The sequence below is a fragment of the Dromiciops gliroides genome, chromosome 4 (genome assembly GCF_019393635.1).
Source record: "Dromiciops gliroides isolate mDroGli1 chromosome 4, mDroGli1.pri, whole genome shotgun sequence".
NCBI classification, from domain to species: domain Eukaryota; kingdom Metazoa; phylum Chordata; class Mammalia; order Microbiotheria; family Microbiotheriidae; genus Dromiciops; species Dromiciops gliroides.
In genome coordinates, this window is record NC_057864.1 from 68,587,554 (window position 1) to 68,602,483 (window position 14,930).

The 14,930-nt window shown below is 39.1% G+C and overlaps 1 protein-coding gene across 1 annotated transcript in view; it reads left to right on the forward strand.

Moving 5' to 3' along the window:
• Positions 1-14,930, forward strand: part of PAPPA2 (pappalysin 2) — a 389,726-nt gene that overhangs the window by 106,443 nt on the left and 268,353 nt on the right. Inside the window, 1 exon segment of the mRNA XM_044003126.1 lies at positions 12,454-12,599. Coding sequence (XP_043859061.1) covers positions 12,454-12,599 — 146 coding nt within the window.

Genomic DNA, 14,930 nt, shown 5'->3' on the forward strand with positions numbered 1-14,930 from the left:
GACTCTTGGGGGGTGGGGTGAGAGGCTAGGATTGGGAATGCCTTCTAGATCAAATGGCATCTGAGTTTACCTTGGGCTAAAAGGATGTATGAATGGGGAAAAAAAGCATTTAATGAATGCTTATCATGTGCCAAACACTATGCTAATAACCGAATGAATAGGAATTCCCAGCTAGAAGGGAACTCAGCAGCTATCTAAGCAACCACCTCCATGGGGGACTGACTGAGAATCTTCCCTAGGAGACCTTCAATAACTTGTCCTTCAGCTTTCCGTGCATAATACAGTAGATGGTTTGATGAACTTGGAATCAGGGAGGCCTGGACTCAAATCCTGCCTCACACATTTTTTTCTTTTGGTGAGGCAATTGGGGTTAAGTGACTTGCCCAGGGTCACACAGCCAGTAAGTGTTAAGTGTCTGAGGCAGGAATTGAACTCAGGTCCTCCTGAATCCAGGGCTGGTGCTCTATCCACTGTACCACCTGGCTGCCCCTCTCACACATTTTTTAGCTGTGTGATCCTGGGAAAATAAATCCACCTCTGTCTACCTCAGTTTCCTCACTTGTAAAATGGGCATACATAGCTCCTACTTCCCAGGGTTGTTGTGGGGATCAAATGAGATAATACATGTAAAGTGCTTTGCTAACCTTGGGGCTATGTAATGGATAGATATTATCGTTGTTGTTGTTCTCATTGTTATTTTATGATTTCTAGCGAAAGGGAATTCTTTAACTCCCATATCAGTGCATTCCATTTTGGGATAGTTCTAATTGTTAACCAGTGTTTCCCCCTATACATCAAGCTCAGTTATTAGTCTTTTTGGAACTGCAACCTCTTCAGGGATGAGCAGAACACATCCAAGCCTTTCTCCAAATGCTGACCCTTCAAAATATCTGAAGACATCCATCAATCCCCTCTAAATCTTCTTTACACTTAGGCCCTGTGATGGTCAAGCTGGGTTGGCTTGCATCCCCCACTAGGCACCGGGCATGATGAATGTTTGGGAGTCTGCTTCTGGCTACATTCCATAGGCAGGTGTAAATAATTTTGAATTATCAATTATTCTGCATTAGCTCCAAAAGGACATTGGAGAGTCGATTGGGTATGGATGGTTGTTCTTTCGCCTTATACCTTCTGATCATCTATAGAAAGCTCTGTTGGGAAAAATCATATGTCAAAGAAATTGTGTATTTCTCTTCTTAAGCAATGGGAGAGTTTTAATTCCTAGAGACGCCCCAATGTGAGCCACATGAGAAAAGTACCAGAATAATCAGTGACTTCATCTGGTTTTGCCATCAGCCGGGAACTTGTCACCCTTGTTCCAGTTCTTTTCTAGGGCCACTTGGGGAGCTCTCCACAACACTGGGATTAGCCTCCAGGGAAAAACCTCCTATTTTTAAATTCCAATGCGATATTTTTGGAAGGGCATACCACATCCCTACCCACGCCTCCAGAAATCAAGATCATGGTGTTTTTGCCAAGGACTTGCTTTTTCTTAAGATGGTCAGTGTACAGAGTCTACTCAGATCACAAATTCTTTTGGGGATCTGACCATATCAGAGACTAGGTCTTATCTAAATTGTATCCTTACCATTCAGCCCTTTCAGAAGTGGCTTTGGCGCTTGTAAGAAAAGGGAGCTTTTGCCCAAGGAAAAGAGTATAATCCCACATTCCCTTTCTTGTCTCAGAAGCCTCAATGACTTTGCCAAATCTACATGATCACTCAATCCTCCTTCTCCATTTATTTACTCATCTCCCACTGCAACCAGGGCCATCTCCAGTGGTCCTGATATATTTCTTGCCACTGGACCCAGATGGCTCTAGAGGAGAGAGTGAGGTTGGTGACTTAGCATAGCCTTCCATCACTTAAATCTAATTTACTACACATCATGACATCACCCTGATGTGATGGTCCTCTTCTCAAATGAAGGACAAACAACAGCAACTTATTATTAAAATTAATTAATTCATGAATAAATATGCAATATATATAAGGCAGTGAGCTGATAATTGTGGGAGATACAAAAACACAAAGCCTGCCCTCTAATAACTTATAGCCCTGTTAAGGAGACAGCCAGATAAGTACAATAAAGGTAGTTAACATTTTAAAGATCCAGTAATTCAGAGGAAGGAGAGAGAAATCACTTGGGCTTGACATATTCAAAGAAAATTGGATTGGGATGGGCATTTCCATGGCATGGTATATACATGGGGCTGTGTACAGCTTGCCATTCCTTTTATGTGTATAATAATATTATCATGTAAAAAATTGATGGGCGCTTTGAAGAGTGAAGAGAGAATTTTGACAAATGAAAGGTCATAGCATAAGCAAAGGAAGGGAGGTGAGAATATGCGAGACAGATTTGGGGATGGGGGTAGAAAAACTTAGCTAGGGCTTGGATCTGTGAAAGTGTATAGTGGGAGATGAGGTTGGAAAGGAGAGGTGGAAGAAATTGTAGAGGGCCTATAATGCCAAGTTAAGGAAGTGGAACTTTCTACTGTAGGTAGTGATCACTAATTAAATTTTTTTCAGCAGGATATCACATGATGAATTTAGCATTTTAGGAACGCTTGTCTGGTGTTGGTATAGATTAAGACAGAAGAAAGACAGAGATGCCAAGAAGAGCCATTATAAAAACCTAGGTGTGAGATAAAAACAGGCTAGATCCGGGTGCTTATAGTGAAAATATAAAAGAAAGGTAGATGCCAAGCCATTGGGAAGAAAGAACTGAGAGCTTGTGGGAGTTTGAATTGGAATGAAGAAAAGAGAGAGATAAACATCAAAGATAACTATTAAAGTATAGTTAAAAACTCTCATTGGGAGAGTTTTATTAAGAGAAATATGGAAGTCAGAAGGCAAAGTTTTCTTTTTCTTTTTAGGGGCTGGGGATAAAGAATACAGCATTAGGGGGCAGCTAGGTGGCGCAGTGGATAAAGCACCGGCCCTGGATTCAGGAGGATTTGAGTTCAAATCCAATCTCAGACACTTGAAACTTACTAGCTGTATGACCCTGGGCAAGTCACTTAACCCCCATTGCCCCGCCAAAAAAAAGAATACAGCATTCGTCATGTTAAATTTCAGAAACCAGAAGGATATTTGGTTAAAATGTCCAGCAATCACTTGGAAATGTGGGACTTAAACTCAGGAAGGAAGAAAGACATGAATATATAGACTGGAAGATGATTTGTGTAGACATGATATGATTTTTGTAGACATTATAGGTGAGAATCAGGATTTGAACTCAGGTACTTAGAATTAAAGTTTAGTGCTTTTACCACTGTATTATCCTGAAGGTTGCTCCCCCTTGGAACTTATATTCTTAATATAGGGGATATTTGACATATATGAATTTTTAACCATTGAATAATTAGGAATTTATAATGAAGAATAGAACATAGCAAGATTATTAAATTTGTACAAAGGATAAGGGAAATACAAAATTATTTCCAAATGAGAGGATTAGGAAAGGCTTTTGACTTGGTCCTTGAAGGGTGAGTAGAATTAAAATAATGTTAATGGGTATGTGGATGATTGTCTAGGTCATGAACTCTTCTCCTATTTATAGATATGAAAGGTATATCCTTTAATTTTCCTGTATTTGTTTATGCTAGGTGGCATAGTGGATAAAGCACTAGCCTTGGAGTGAAAAGGACTTGAGTTCAAATCTCACCTCAGACATTCATTAGCTGTGTGACCCTGGGCAAGTCACTTAACTCCAATTGCCTTAAACATCTGGGGCCATCTCTAGTCATCCTGATTTATATCTTGCCACTGGACCCAGATGACTCTGGAGGAGAGAGTGAGGTTGCTGACCCTTCACTGCCCTCCCTCACTTAAATCCAATTCAGTGCAAGCCATGACATCACTCTGATATCATGGTCCTCTTTGAGAACAAAAGACAGACATCAACAATTTCTTTATCTAGTTGTTGTTCAATCATTTTAGTCGTGTCCAATTCTTTGTGACTAATTTTGGTTTTTGTTTTTTTCAGCAAAGATATTAGAGTGGTTTGCCATTTCCTTCTTCAGCTCTTTTTACAGATGATAATTGAGGCGAACAGTATTATATGACTTGCCCAGGGTCACACAGCCAGTGTCTGAGGCCAGATTTGCATTCAGGTCTTCCTGACTACAGGCCTGACATTCTATTAAAAAAAGTCCTTACCCTAGTAGTTTTGTGTCCTTGGATTTATCAGATACTATGCTACCATGTTCAATTGTTTCTGTATCTTGTGCATCTAATCCATTCCATCAATCAACTTTTCTGTGTTTTTTTTTTAAGTCATTACAAATTGTTTTGATGATTACTGCTTTGTGGTATAGTTTCATATCTGCAGCTGCTTTCATCCCACTTTTTCCCTATTTCCACTGAGGTTCTTGACCTTTTGTTCCTGAGATGCATTTTGTTAAAATTTGGTCTAGTTCTATAAAGTAATCTGAAAAAAGCAACAATTTTATTTCTTCTTTGCTTATTCCCATAATTTCTTTTTCTCATTTTATTGCTATAGCAAGTATTCCTGGAAGTATCTTAAATAATAGTGTTTTACCCCTGATTTTATTTTAAAGACCTCCAGTATTTTTCCATTACAAGTTATGCTCGCTCTTGGTTTTAGATGGATATTGTGTACCATGGTAAGGAAAGAGCCATTTTTTCCTACGCTTTCTCATGATTTTATTGTAAATGGATATTGTATTTTGTTAATAGCCATTCCTGCATTCATTGATAAAATCATGTTAAATTTTTATTGTTCTGTTATTAGTATGAACCATGACATTTATGATTTGCCTAATATTGAAGCAACTCTTTATTTCTGGTAAAAATCTAATGTACTCATGGCATATGATCATTTTTCTTTCTTTCTTTTTTAATTTTTTGTGGGACAATGAGGGTTAAGTGACTTACCCGGGGTCACACAGCTAGTAAGTATCAAGTGTCTGAGGCCGGATTTGAACTCGGGTCCTCCTAGCTGCCTGTATATGATGATCTTAATAGGTAGTTGTAGGCTTTTTGTTAATATTTTATTCAACATTTAAGCGTCTACATATTTTCTAGTTCTTTCATTGGGGTTTTACATTCTGGTCCATCCCTTCTTGCATTCTTGACTGGAATGGGGGTATGTTTGGTTAAATAGCAACAGGTCAAGCACAAATCAGGAGTACTCTACTAGAAACCTCATTTTCATTTAAAATATTTGTGTCTCTATCCATCTATCTGTTTATCTACCTATCTATCTAGCCAACTACTTGTCTGTCTATGGGTTAGTAAGGTGGCACAGTGGATAAAGTGCCAGGCCTGGAGTCAGGAAGATCAGAGTTCAAATCTCAACTCAGACACTTACTGTGTTACTCTGGGCAAGTCACTTGGTATGTTTTCCTCCATTCCCTCAAATGAAAAATCTGGATAATAATAGCATCCATCTCCCATAGTTGTTGTGGGAATCAAATGAGATAAGATTTATGAAGTGATTAGCACAGTACTAGCACATCGTGGGTAGCATATAAATGTGTTTGTTGTCATTCGGTCATTTATGTCTTTGTGATCCCATTTTGGGGTTTTCTTGGCAAAGATACTGGAATGGATTTTGCCATTTCCTTTTCCAGCCCATTTTCAGGTGAATAAATTGAGGCAAACAGGGTTAAATGACTTGCCCAGGGTCACATAGCTACTAAGTGTCTGAGGCCAGATCAGGAAGATGAGTCTTCCTGACAATAGGCCTGGTGACCCATCCACTGTACCACCTAACTGCCCCCACATAAATGCTAGCTTTCATCATCATCATTATTATTTTAGCTGGACAAAAAGATTTGAGAATAATCTTCAGAGAGATGATATGAAATCACTTAACAAAACAGTATAGAAAGAGTGAAATAAAACACAGCTCACAGATGATGGATAAAATTCCTGGATAAAGCTCCAGCAGAGGAGAGAGAGGGAGAAGTCAGTGGCCTCAGTTGACTAGAATAAGGTCTATGAAGGTGAGAATAAAGGCAAATCTTGAGGAGCGCTTAGCAAACAAATACAGTTCGTTTCACATTTTTGTTATGTTTCACAAATAAATGCCTGACCTTTGTACTATCGTCTTTCCACACCCTTCCATAGACTAATAACTCATTTAATCAGAGAAAAGGTTTTATTTTATTCACATTAGTATATATTCTTGTCCACCCTTCTTCCTAACTTGCTTATTGCTGTCAGTAGCACCACCAACCTTTCGCAACCCAGAAGTCAACCCCTACTCACTCTCTCAGTCCATTTGTTAAGTCTTGTCATTTCTACTTTATTGACAGCTTTTGGGTTGATCCTCTTCTTTCTGTATGTCTGGCCATAAACCTCTTTGAGGGCTTTAATCACTGTCATCTAGACTATAGTGATAGTATACTCATTGATTTCCCTGCCTCCTGTCTCCTTCTTCAGTCCATCTTCCATGAAGCTTCCAAAGTGATATTCTCAAAGTATAGGGTCTGTTCATGTCACTTCCCTACTCACTGAACTCCAGTGGCCTCCTGTTGTCTCTAGGACAAAAATATCAGCTCTGATGTTTCCCTTTAAAACCCATTCACAGTGTGGTTCTAGTCTATGTTTCTAAACTTATTACACATTATTCCTCTTCACACACTTTATATTCTCGTCAAATTGGCATACCTGCTGCTCCCTCTATGTGACATTCTTTCTCCCTTCCCCATTTCTTTGAACAAGTTGCCTGCCCTTGTATCAGGAATGCACTCCTTTCTTGTGTCTACTCCATAGAATGCCTAGCTTCCTTCAAAGTCCCAGTTTAAGCATCACATCCTATAGGATGCCTCTCCTTGTCTTTCCAGTTGTTAGTGCCTAATCCCCACCCCCTGAAATCACCTTGTATTTGAGTTCCAAATTCTCCATTAAACAGACAGGTAATGGACTGTGGCTGTTTAAGTTTTGATTGACTGAACTATCCAATCTTACAGAAGGCCCCAGAGACTTTGCAGGAAGGGTAGTCAGACTGAAGGTGGACACTACTCATTCCCTCCTTGCTTAGCAGTCTCAGCAGCAATGCTTAAAATAAACCACACGTTTGCTCCATCCAGCCAATTAATGGATCCCCCCTTCCCCGCTCCCCTTGCTTTTCTACTTCCTCACTATTTATGGTTGCTGTCTTTGTTCCCTATCATAGAAAATAAAAATTATAATGCATCTCTATCTCACTGGCATGTAGGAATCTTAGCACACCACGCCCAGCTCACCATGAATGTGTTACAAACACTTTAGAAGGGAAAATTTATGTTGGCTAAAGAGGAGGGGGAGGGAGGAGGGTAAGGGAAGGATTGGCTGGGGAAATGAGATGAGTAGACACTGCTAATTAGGTTTGTGGTGGGGCAGGAGGCCTCTCTGAGGGTACTCAAGGGAAAACAGCGGAACTGCTGGGGATGAGGGAAGACATTAGTGTGGCAGCCAAGACTGGTAAACGACAGAGACACCAGTAGTATGTAAGCAAAGAATGTGAAGGGCAGGAGAATGCTGGGAATGAGATGAGCAGGGAGGGGGATGGGAAGGACAAAAAAAGAGGGAGAACTTTAGAATTGTCAAGTTTTAGATAACATTGGCCCTCTTTGGGTCGTTTGGATTAAATGTAGCCACAGGATAAAACATCTCCCTTTGGTACCTTGCGGGGAGGGCACTCGGTTTCTCATTCTCTTTTTCAGTTCTTTTTATTTTTTTTTCCCCTATTGAAACAGCTCCTTGTTGGAATCACTTAACCTCACCATAGCCTCAAACCACCAGAGTCTTTCAATGGAGGAAATTGGAGTTATTTATAATAAAAGGGAAGGGGAGGAAGGAGAATGCAGCTAATGTCAGGGGAAAACCAGGCGACAGTAGAAAAAACATCATGTCTCCAAGAAAGAAGGAGTAGGAATCTCCCTCTGATCACGTCTGACGTCACCCCATGGAATTTGGATGGCTTCTGGGTCTGAGGGCTGTTTTTCCAAGATATCATAGGTCAGGAAGAGAAATTATTTTTAAAGCCTATTTCTCCTAGGCATCTTTGGTATGAAAGAGAGATTTCCCCCTGGCCCTCCACAGTCCCCTCATCCCTCTAAGTTCTCTTTTTGAATCTGGACCAAGTAATGCAAAAGAAATCTCCTCTAAGATGTGTTTTATTTCTCTTGGCCTCTCTGCCAACACAACCTTCACATGAATTAAATAGACAGCATCGGCATTATTGGGGACTTAGAGCAGGCAATAGAGGAAGGGGGTCATTTGTCCTCAGGTTTGACTTTTGGACAGGGGGACTCTGATGTCTGCAGCTCTTCGGTGTGTGTGGGGGGGAAGCAAAAACCAGGCATTATTTGGGGAGACATTTTTTATCCGTGTGGAAAGAGAGATTCTTAACCAGCAAGATGTAGTAAAAATGTTCTCTGATGTTTGAAAACATAATGCCCAGACTACTGCTGAAGCCACCTATGGGAGCTCAGTAGTTTAATAAGCCTTAGGCTTGCCCTGTGTCTCTTGAACACAATGATTTAAAGCAGAAATAAGTTTTTTGTGATCTCAGAAGATCCCATCAGGGTTCACTTTAACTGGAGACCCCTTACTAAATGTTACTTTACATAGGTATAATGTTTACATAGGTATAATGGATTAATTCTTTCATCTAGCATTTACTGTCTATTATATGTTTACAGAGCAAGCAGTAGGGTAGATAAAGCTCAGCACTTAAGAGAGTTGGGAAGACCTGGCATCCAAATCTGCCTTTGGTATTTACTGTATATGTGATATAAGGCCAGGCCTAGCTCCTTTGAGCTTCAATTTCTTCTTCTGTAAAGTGGGAAGGATGATAGCAGTTACCAGATTAGGGTTCTTGTGCAAACCACAAGACATTATGCATGTACAGTGCTTTGCAAGCCTTCAAATGCTATATAATTGCCAACAATTACCATGTGCAAAGCCCTGCACACTCTGGGCATTGGCACATATGTGTTATTCTCCCTTCTAGGCTATGAGTCACATGTTTTTAATGTTCTTTTAAAATTATTAACATAACATTAGAAGACAAAAGGCTGACTGTTGCTTTGAGGTCTTCAGAGAAATGTGCCTTTATTGTGTTTGACAAAGGAGTAGCAGCAATGGTAGCAGTCTTAGCAGTATTGATTTGTGTCAGGAGAAGCATGACATTGGGGATGGAGTCAGAATGGCCTCGTTTTGGATTTCATTGAATACATTTGCAACATGTTTGACTCTGGGCAAGTTGCTCATCCTTGCTAAGCCTCTAATGCCCCGTCTATGAAATGGGAATAATAATGCCGACAGTAACTGTCTCACAAGATTGTCATGAAGATATGGTGTAATGAATGTAAAACACTTTGCAACTTTTAAAGATATATATTAATATTGTTGCTGTTATTCTTAGGAATAATAATAATATTATAGAGTAGATATTTAGTAGCCAGTGGTCATTGTAGTAGTCATAGTAAGATTTATCAACAAGCACTTATCATGTATTAGATACTGTCCTAAGTGAAAGGAATATAAAGGTGAAAATGAAACAGTTTCTGCCCTCAAGAGTCTTACATTCTAAAGGTGGAGATAATATAAACATACACACATACATATATGTATATACACATATATATGTCTATACATATAAATATATATGTATATACGTGTATGTTAATATTATCTCCACCATTAGAATGTAAGGTATGTTGTATATATGTATAATACACATATGTGTACATATACATATATGTAGTATGTTAAAATGAATACAAGGTAGTTTTGGGAGGGAATACATGAGCAGCTTGTGTGTGTGAGGGAGAAAGATTAATGAAGAAGATGGTTATTTAACTGAGTCTTGAAGAAAGCAGAATAAGTGAAGAGGGAATGTAATCCGGGCACTATAGATAGCTCCTACAAAGTCATGAAGATAGAAGATAGAGTACTCCATGTACCAAACAGCAAATTGGCCTTCTTCCTGTGAATGTGAACTGGAAACATAGATCAGTGTTAATCTATACACACCTCCCCCCATCTTTTGCCTATTATTTCAATTCAATTCAATAAATATTTATTACATACCTACTATGTGCCAGGCACTGTGCTTAGCACTGCCAATACAAATAAGAAACAGAAAGACAGGATTTACCCTCAAGTAAATTACCATGTAATTGGGGGGGGGGAGATAAGCCACAAATGGAAACTGTAGGGGTGGGGCATCTTTGGAATTGATATCAAACAGAACTTCAGATGGAAAGTAGTATGACTTGCTAAATGATTGATTTTCTAGCTAGACTCCATTGTTAGCTTTCCTGTTTCTATCTGGCCTCTGACTTTAGTTTTCCTTACTTTATGAAGATTAGGCAAGAGCAGAAATACTGTGCTACTATTCTTACCATGCTGTGAGTTATTTCCTCATTTGTATATAGCAATGAGTTTGACTACTGGAAGCTTCAGAGGAAGACTCTCATGCTTTTGCTTCTATCTACCCTTCAACTCCTTACCTTTCTTTGTTCCTTCCTTCCTTCCTTCTTTCCTTCCTCCCTCCCTTCCTTCCTTCCTTTAAGTAAAGAGATGAGGGTCGGATATATAGATTCGGGAGTCATCCTCATCAAGATGATGACAGTTGATTTCTTGGAAGCTGATCAGATCACCAAGAGGGAGAGAGGAGAGAGGAGAGGGAGAGAGAAAATAGGAAAGAGCCCATGACTTTTGTGATTCAATTGAACAAACATTCAAATCAATGAAATCATATTCAGTACCAATAGTTTATAAGTCCACATATAATATATTCTATGTGTATACATGAAATGACATATAAATGCATCAAGGTACCCTACTACATATAAGAAACTATTCTAGGCCCTAAGAATATGAAGACAAAGCTGATGTAATGTCTCTTCTTTGGACACTTACATGCTACTGATTAAGGTAGACGGAAAGATATTTCTTTCTTTGGATTTTCTTTTGACTCCCAGATCACTGGTGTGAAGCATGAATTCTTGTACTATTCCTTTGGGCAATACCCAAAGCAAAGATTTGGCAGACACTCTTGAATGTGAATGAGCTACTGGGTTAGGCGACAGCATAATGCATTGGAATGAATGTTGGATTTTGAGTCAGAGGTTATTGTTGTTTAGTTATTTCATTTTGTCTGACTCTTCATGACCCCATTTGGTATTTTCTTGACAAAGATAGTGAAGTGGTTTGCTCTTAGTTTCTCCATCTCATTTTATAGTTGAGGAAAGTGAGGTAAACAGGGTTAGGTGACTTGGCCAGGCTCACTCAACTAGTAAGTATCTGAGGGCCAGATCTGAACTCAGAAAGATGAGTCTTCTTGACTCTAGGTCCAATGCTCTACCCACAGTGCCACCTTGCTTCCCTAGGTGTAAATCCTGGCTATGTGACTTGCTAGTTAAGGGACTTTGCATAGGACTTCATCTGTTTGCTCATTTATAAAATGAGAGGGTTGGACTAGATGATTTTTTGAGGTTCATTCCTACTCAGCATTTATGATTATACTATCCTAAACTGTACATTTTTAAGCCCAAAAGAGATATGATCCATCACTTGATAGGTACGATGTCAAACGAATACTACTGAACATCCAGATGAAGTGTTTAGAATGCCTCAAGAAAGGACAATATCTTCTCAGTCACTGACTGGCTCCTTCCTTGCTACCTACACCCAAATGCTTAAATAATTTTTATTTGATTATCAAGCTATTTTCCTCTAGCTTTCTTTCTTTCACAGCTAAATTCATAGAAAAGTTTTCTATGCTTTTCCCCTCTACTTTCTCACCCCTCCATTCGTTATTTCTTTAAAACTAAATCTAATGATCTATTATTAGCCATTATTTTTCTTTATCCCTTTGCAACAATTAACACTGTTGAACAGTGCTGTCCTCCTGAATAAGGCAGCTAGGTGGCACAATCAATACAAGGCCAAGCCTGGAGTTGGGAAGACTTATCTTTGTGAGTTCAAATCTAGCCTCAGGCACTTACTAGCTGTGTGATTCTGACCAAGTCCCTTTACCCCATTTGTTTCAGTTCTGTCAAATGAGCTGGAGAAGGAAATGGCAAACCACTCCAGTATCTTTAAGAGATAAGGAAACTGAGACAGAGGTTATGTGACTTGTCCAGAGTCACACAGCTAGTCAGCACCTGAAATGGGATTTGAACTCATGTCTTTCTGACTCAACACCTGACCTGCAGCCAGGTGCTCTATCCACTATGACACTTAGCTGCCTAGAAGATATTATCTTTACTTCTCCCTCCTCTTTTACCCCACAGCAAATTCTCAATTTAATCCCTATTTATTGTTTGAGCTGCTTCCAGCCTTGTTACAATCCACATAGGTGACAGGGCTTGGGGTTATAGGAGAGGCTATGTGTGGCCCCTGCCCAATCCTGTTCTGACCCTTCTGCTCTGCATGGTACTGATCTCCTGTTGTATATGCTCTTTTCTCCTCTTCCATTCCCACAGGGCTTACATGAGTGTGAAGGAGCTCAAAGAAGCTTTGCAACTGAACAGCACCCACTTCCTCAATGTCTACTTTGCCAGTTCAGTACGGGAGGATCTGGCAGGTGCTGCCACCTGGCCTTGGGACAAGGAAGCCATTAGTCACCTTGGTGAGTGAAACACAAGGGATTTTAATCTAGAGAAAAGCAAGAGAGGCCTTGATTCAAATTTGAAGGTGCCCTCATCTATGTTCCATTACATTAGAGGAAGTGCTATGAAGGGATGGTGTGTGGACAAAGGAATGAATAATTAATTCAATGGTTGTTTTTATTATTCAGTGATTTTTTTTTCCTTTAGCCTTTCCTAAGGCTAACTCAGGGCAGTGTTATACTTTCAAATTGGCTTTTGGAGCAGATAAATCAGAGGTATTGGAATAAATAGTGGTGAAATGTACAATGTGTTCTAGACCTAATTGAGAAAGAAGGTGAAAATAAATCACTGGAATTGTTGGCATGAGCCCAAGATTTTTCAAAGACCTTGGGATGGTGAAACTGTGAAACCATTGGCCAAAATGCATAACCTCAATTTATAAATGACTTCTTTGCCAGGAGAAAGGTAGGTTGCCAGTATGACTACCATCCAGAAGAAGGTCCCTCCAGAGATCTTGGGAATCAGACACTGGTGGGTCTTACTGTCATTAAACTGGGACAAAATATACAATCAAGGATAAGAACAATAAACATATAGACAAGCATAATTTACTTGTGGAAAGGTAAAATTATTTCTGCAATAGAAATAGCTGATGAATAGTATTTATTTTACATTCATATAATATAGAGATGTTTATTTTATTTATTAAAATTATAGCAATAATTATAAAGCACTTTATAATTTATAAAACACCATCAATCAGTAATCATTTACTAAGTGACTCTAATGTGACTGGAATGAGGAAAACAAAAAAGCAAGTCAGTTCTTGTCCCCAAGGAGTTTACATTCTATTTGGGGGATATAATATTGTCAGTGACAAGTAAATATAGGAGATATGTACTTATGTATATACACATGTATGTATATATACACCATATATCATATATATACATAAACACATTTATATTTATATATAACCCCACACACATATGTGTATATATACACACATATATGCATGTACACAATACACATACCTACCTATATACATACATATGTACATACACACACATCTCTAGAGGCTAGTAGAAATATTGGAAAAAATATGACATTAACTATCCCTAGGCTGTGCCTTTTATTCATCAGGTAGCAAGGCAGCCAGTCTCTTAAAAAGTACCAGCTCAACCTACAGTAAACAAGCATTACTCTGATCATAGGAAGAAAAGGATAAAATCATATCTTTAGAACTAAAATAGAATTTAGAAGCCATCTCATTCCACCCCATCATGCTATGGAGAAGGGAAAAGAGGCCCAAAGAACTTCAATGATTGTACCCACTTGGATGGCAATGAGTTATAATGCTAACACCTCTGGCTTTGGGGTTGAAAGACCTAGGTTTGAGTCCTTGCTCTGTTTTCAGAAAGAAAAAAAAAAGGAAGAGAAAAAAAAATCAGCAAAGCCGATCAATGTATTGAAAAAAAAAATCTAACAATATAAATGCATTGGGGGAGGTGTCTCTATGATAGATTCATGATAAAAGAACATGGAGAGTGTCTCTCTTAAAGTCCATATGCATCAGTACTTGGCAGTATAGTGAAAAGAATTCTGGATTTGGAGCCAGAACACTTGGATGAATATTTTAGGGCTGCCACAATACTTACTACTTGTGTGGCAACAGGCAAATCGTTTAACCTCCCTGGGCCCCAAGTTCCTCATCTGTAAAATAGTGTTGGACTAAGGAATCTCTGCAGTCTCTATAGTTGCAAAGCTTTGATTATACTCAGAACAGATGATGGGTGAAGAAAATTGGGCAGTGTTGTTAACATGTGCTGGATTGTCAGGAGCAAGGTGGCCTGCCAAGTAGTTCTGAATCTCCTTACTCAATCTCTTTTTAAAATTCCCCATCAGAGATACTTTCTTCCAGTCCCAAATACCTATCAACTGATACAACTAATTCATGTAATCTAGCACAGGCTCTTGTTCCTTAGCCAATGTTTATGGTTGAAACTTTAGCATCTTATTTCCCATGAGGATACCTAAATTTAAAATGGAAGTTCACATCAAAGTATTGATAGGGCCCTAGCAAAGGATCTCTGTCCTCCATCATGGACCCTGCCTACCAATTTTAACCTCTCCAGTTTTTCAGTCATGAAAACTACTCGGGCCTGATTCCTTGAAAAGGCATGGGATTGCATCTAAAAGACAAGCTGGGGCTGATATGAGAAAGTTTAAAGTTTCTTCTAGCTATACTAAAAAATGGAAAGGGCTCTTATCACCTGTTCCAGGGGTGTATCCTACATAAGGCGAATTGTACGTATGATGTGAACAGGGTATACTTTAAAAAAATGATACTA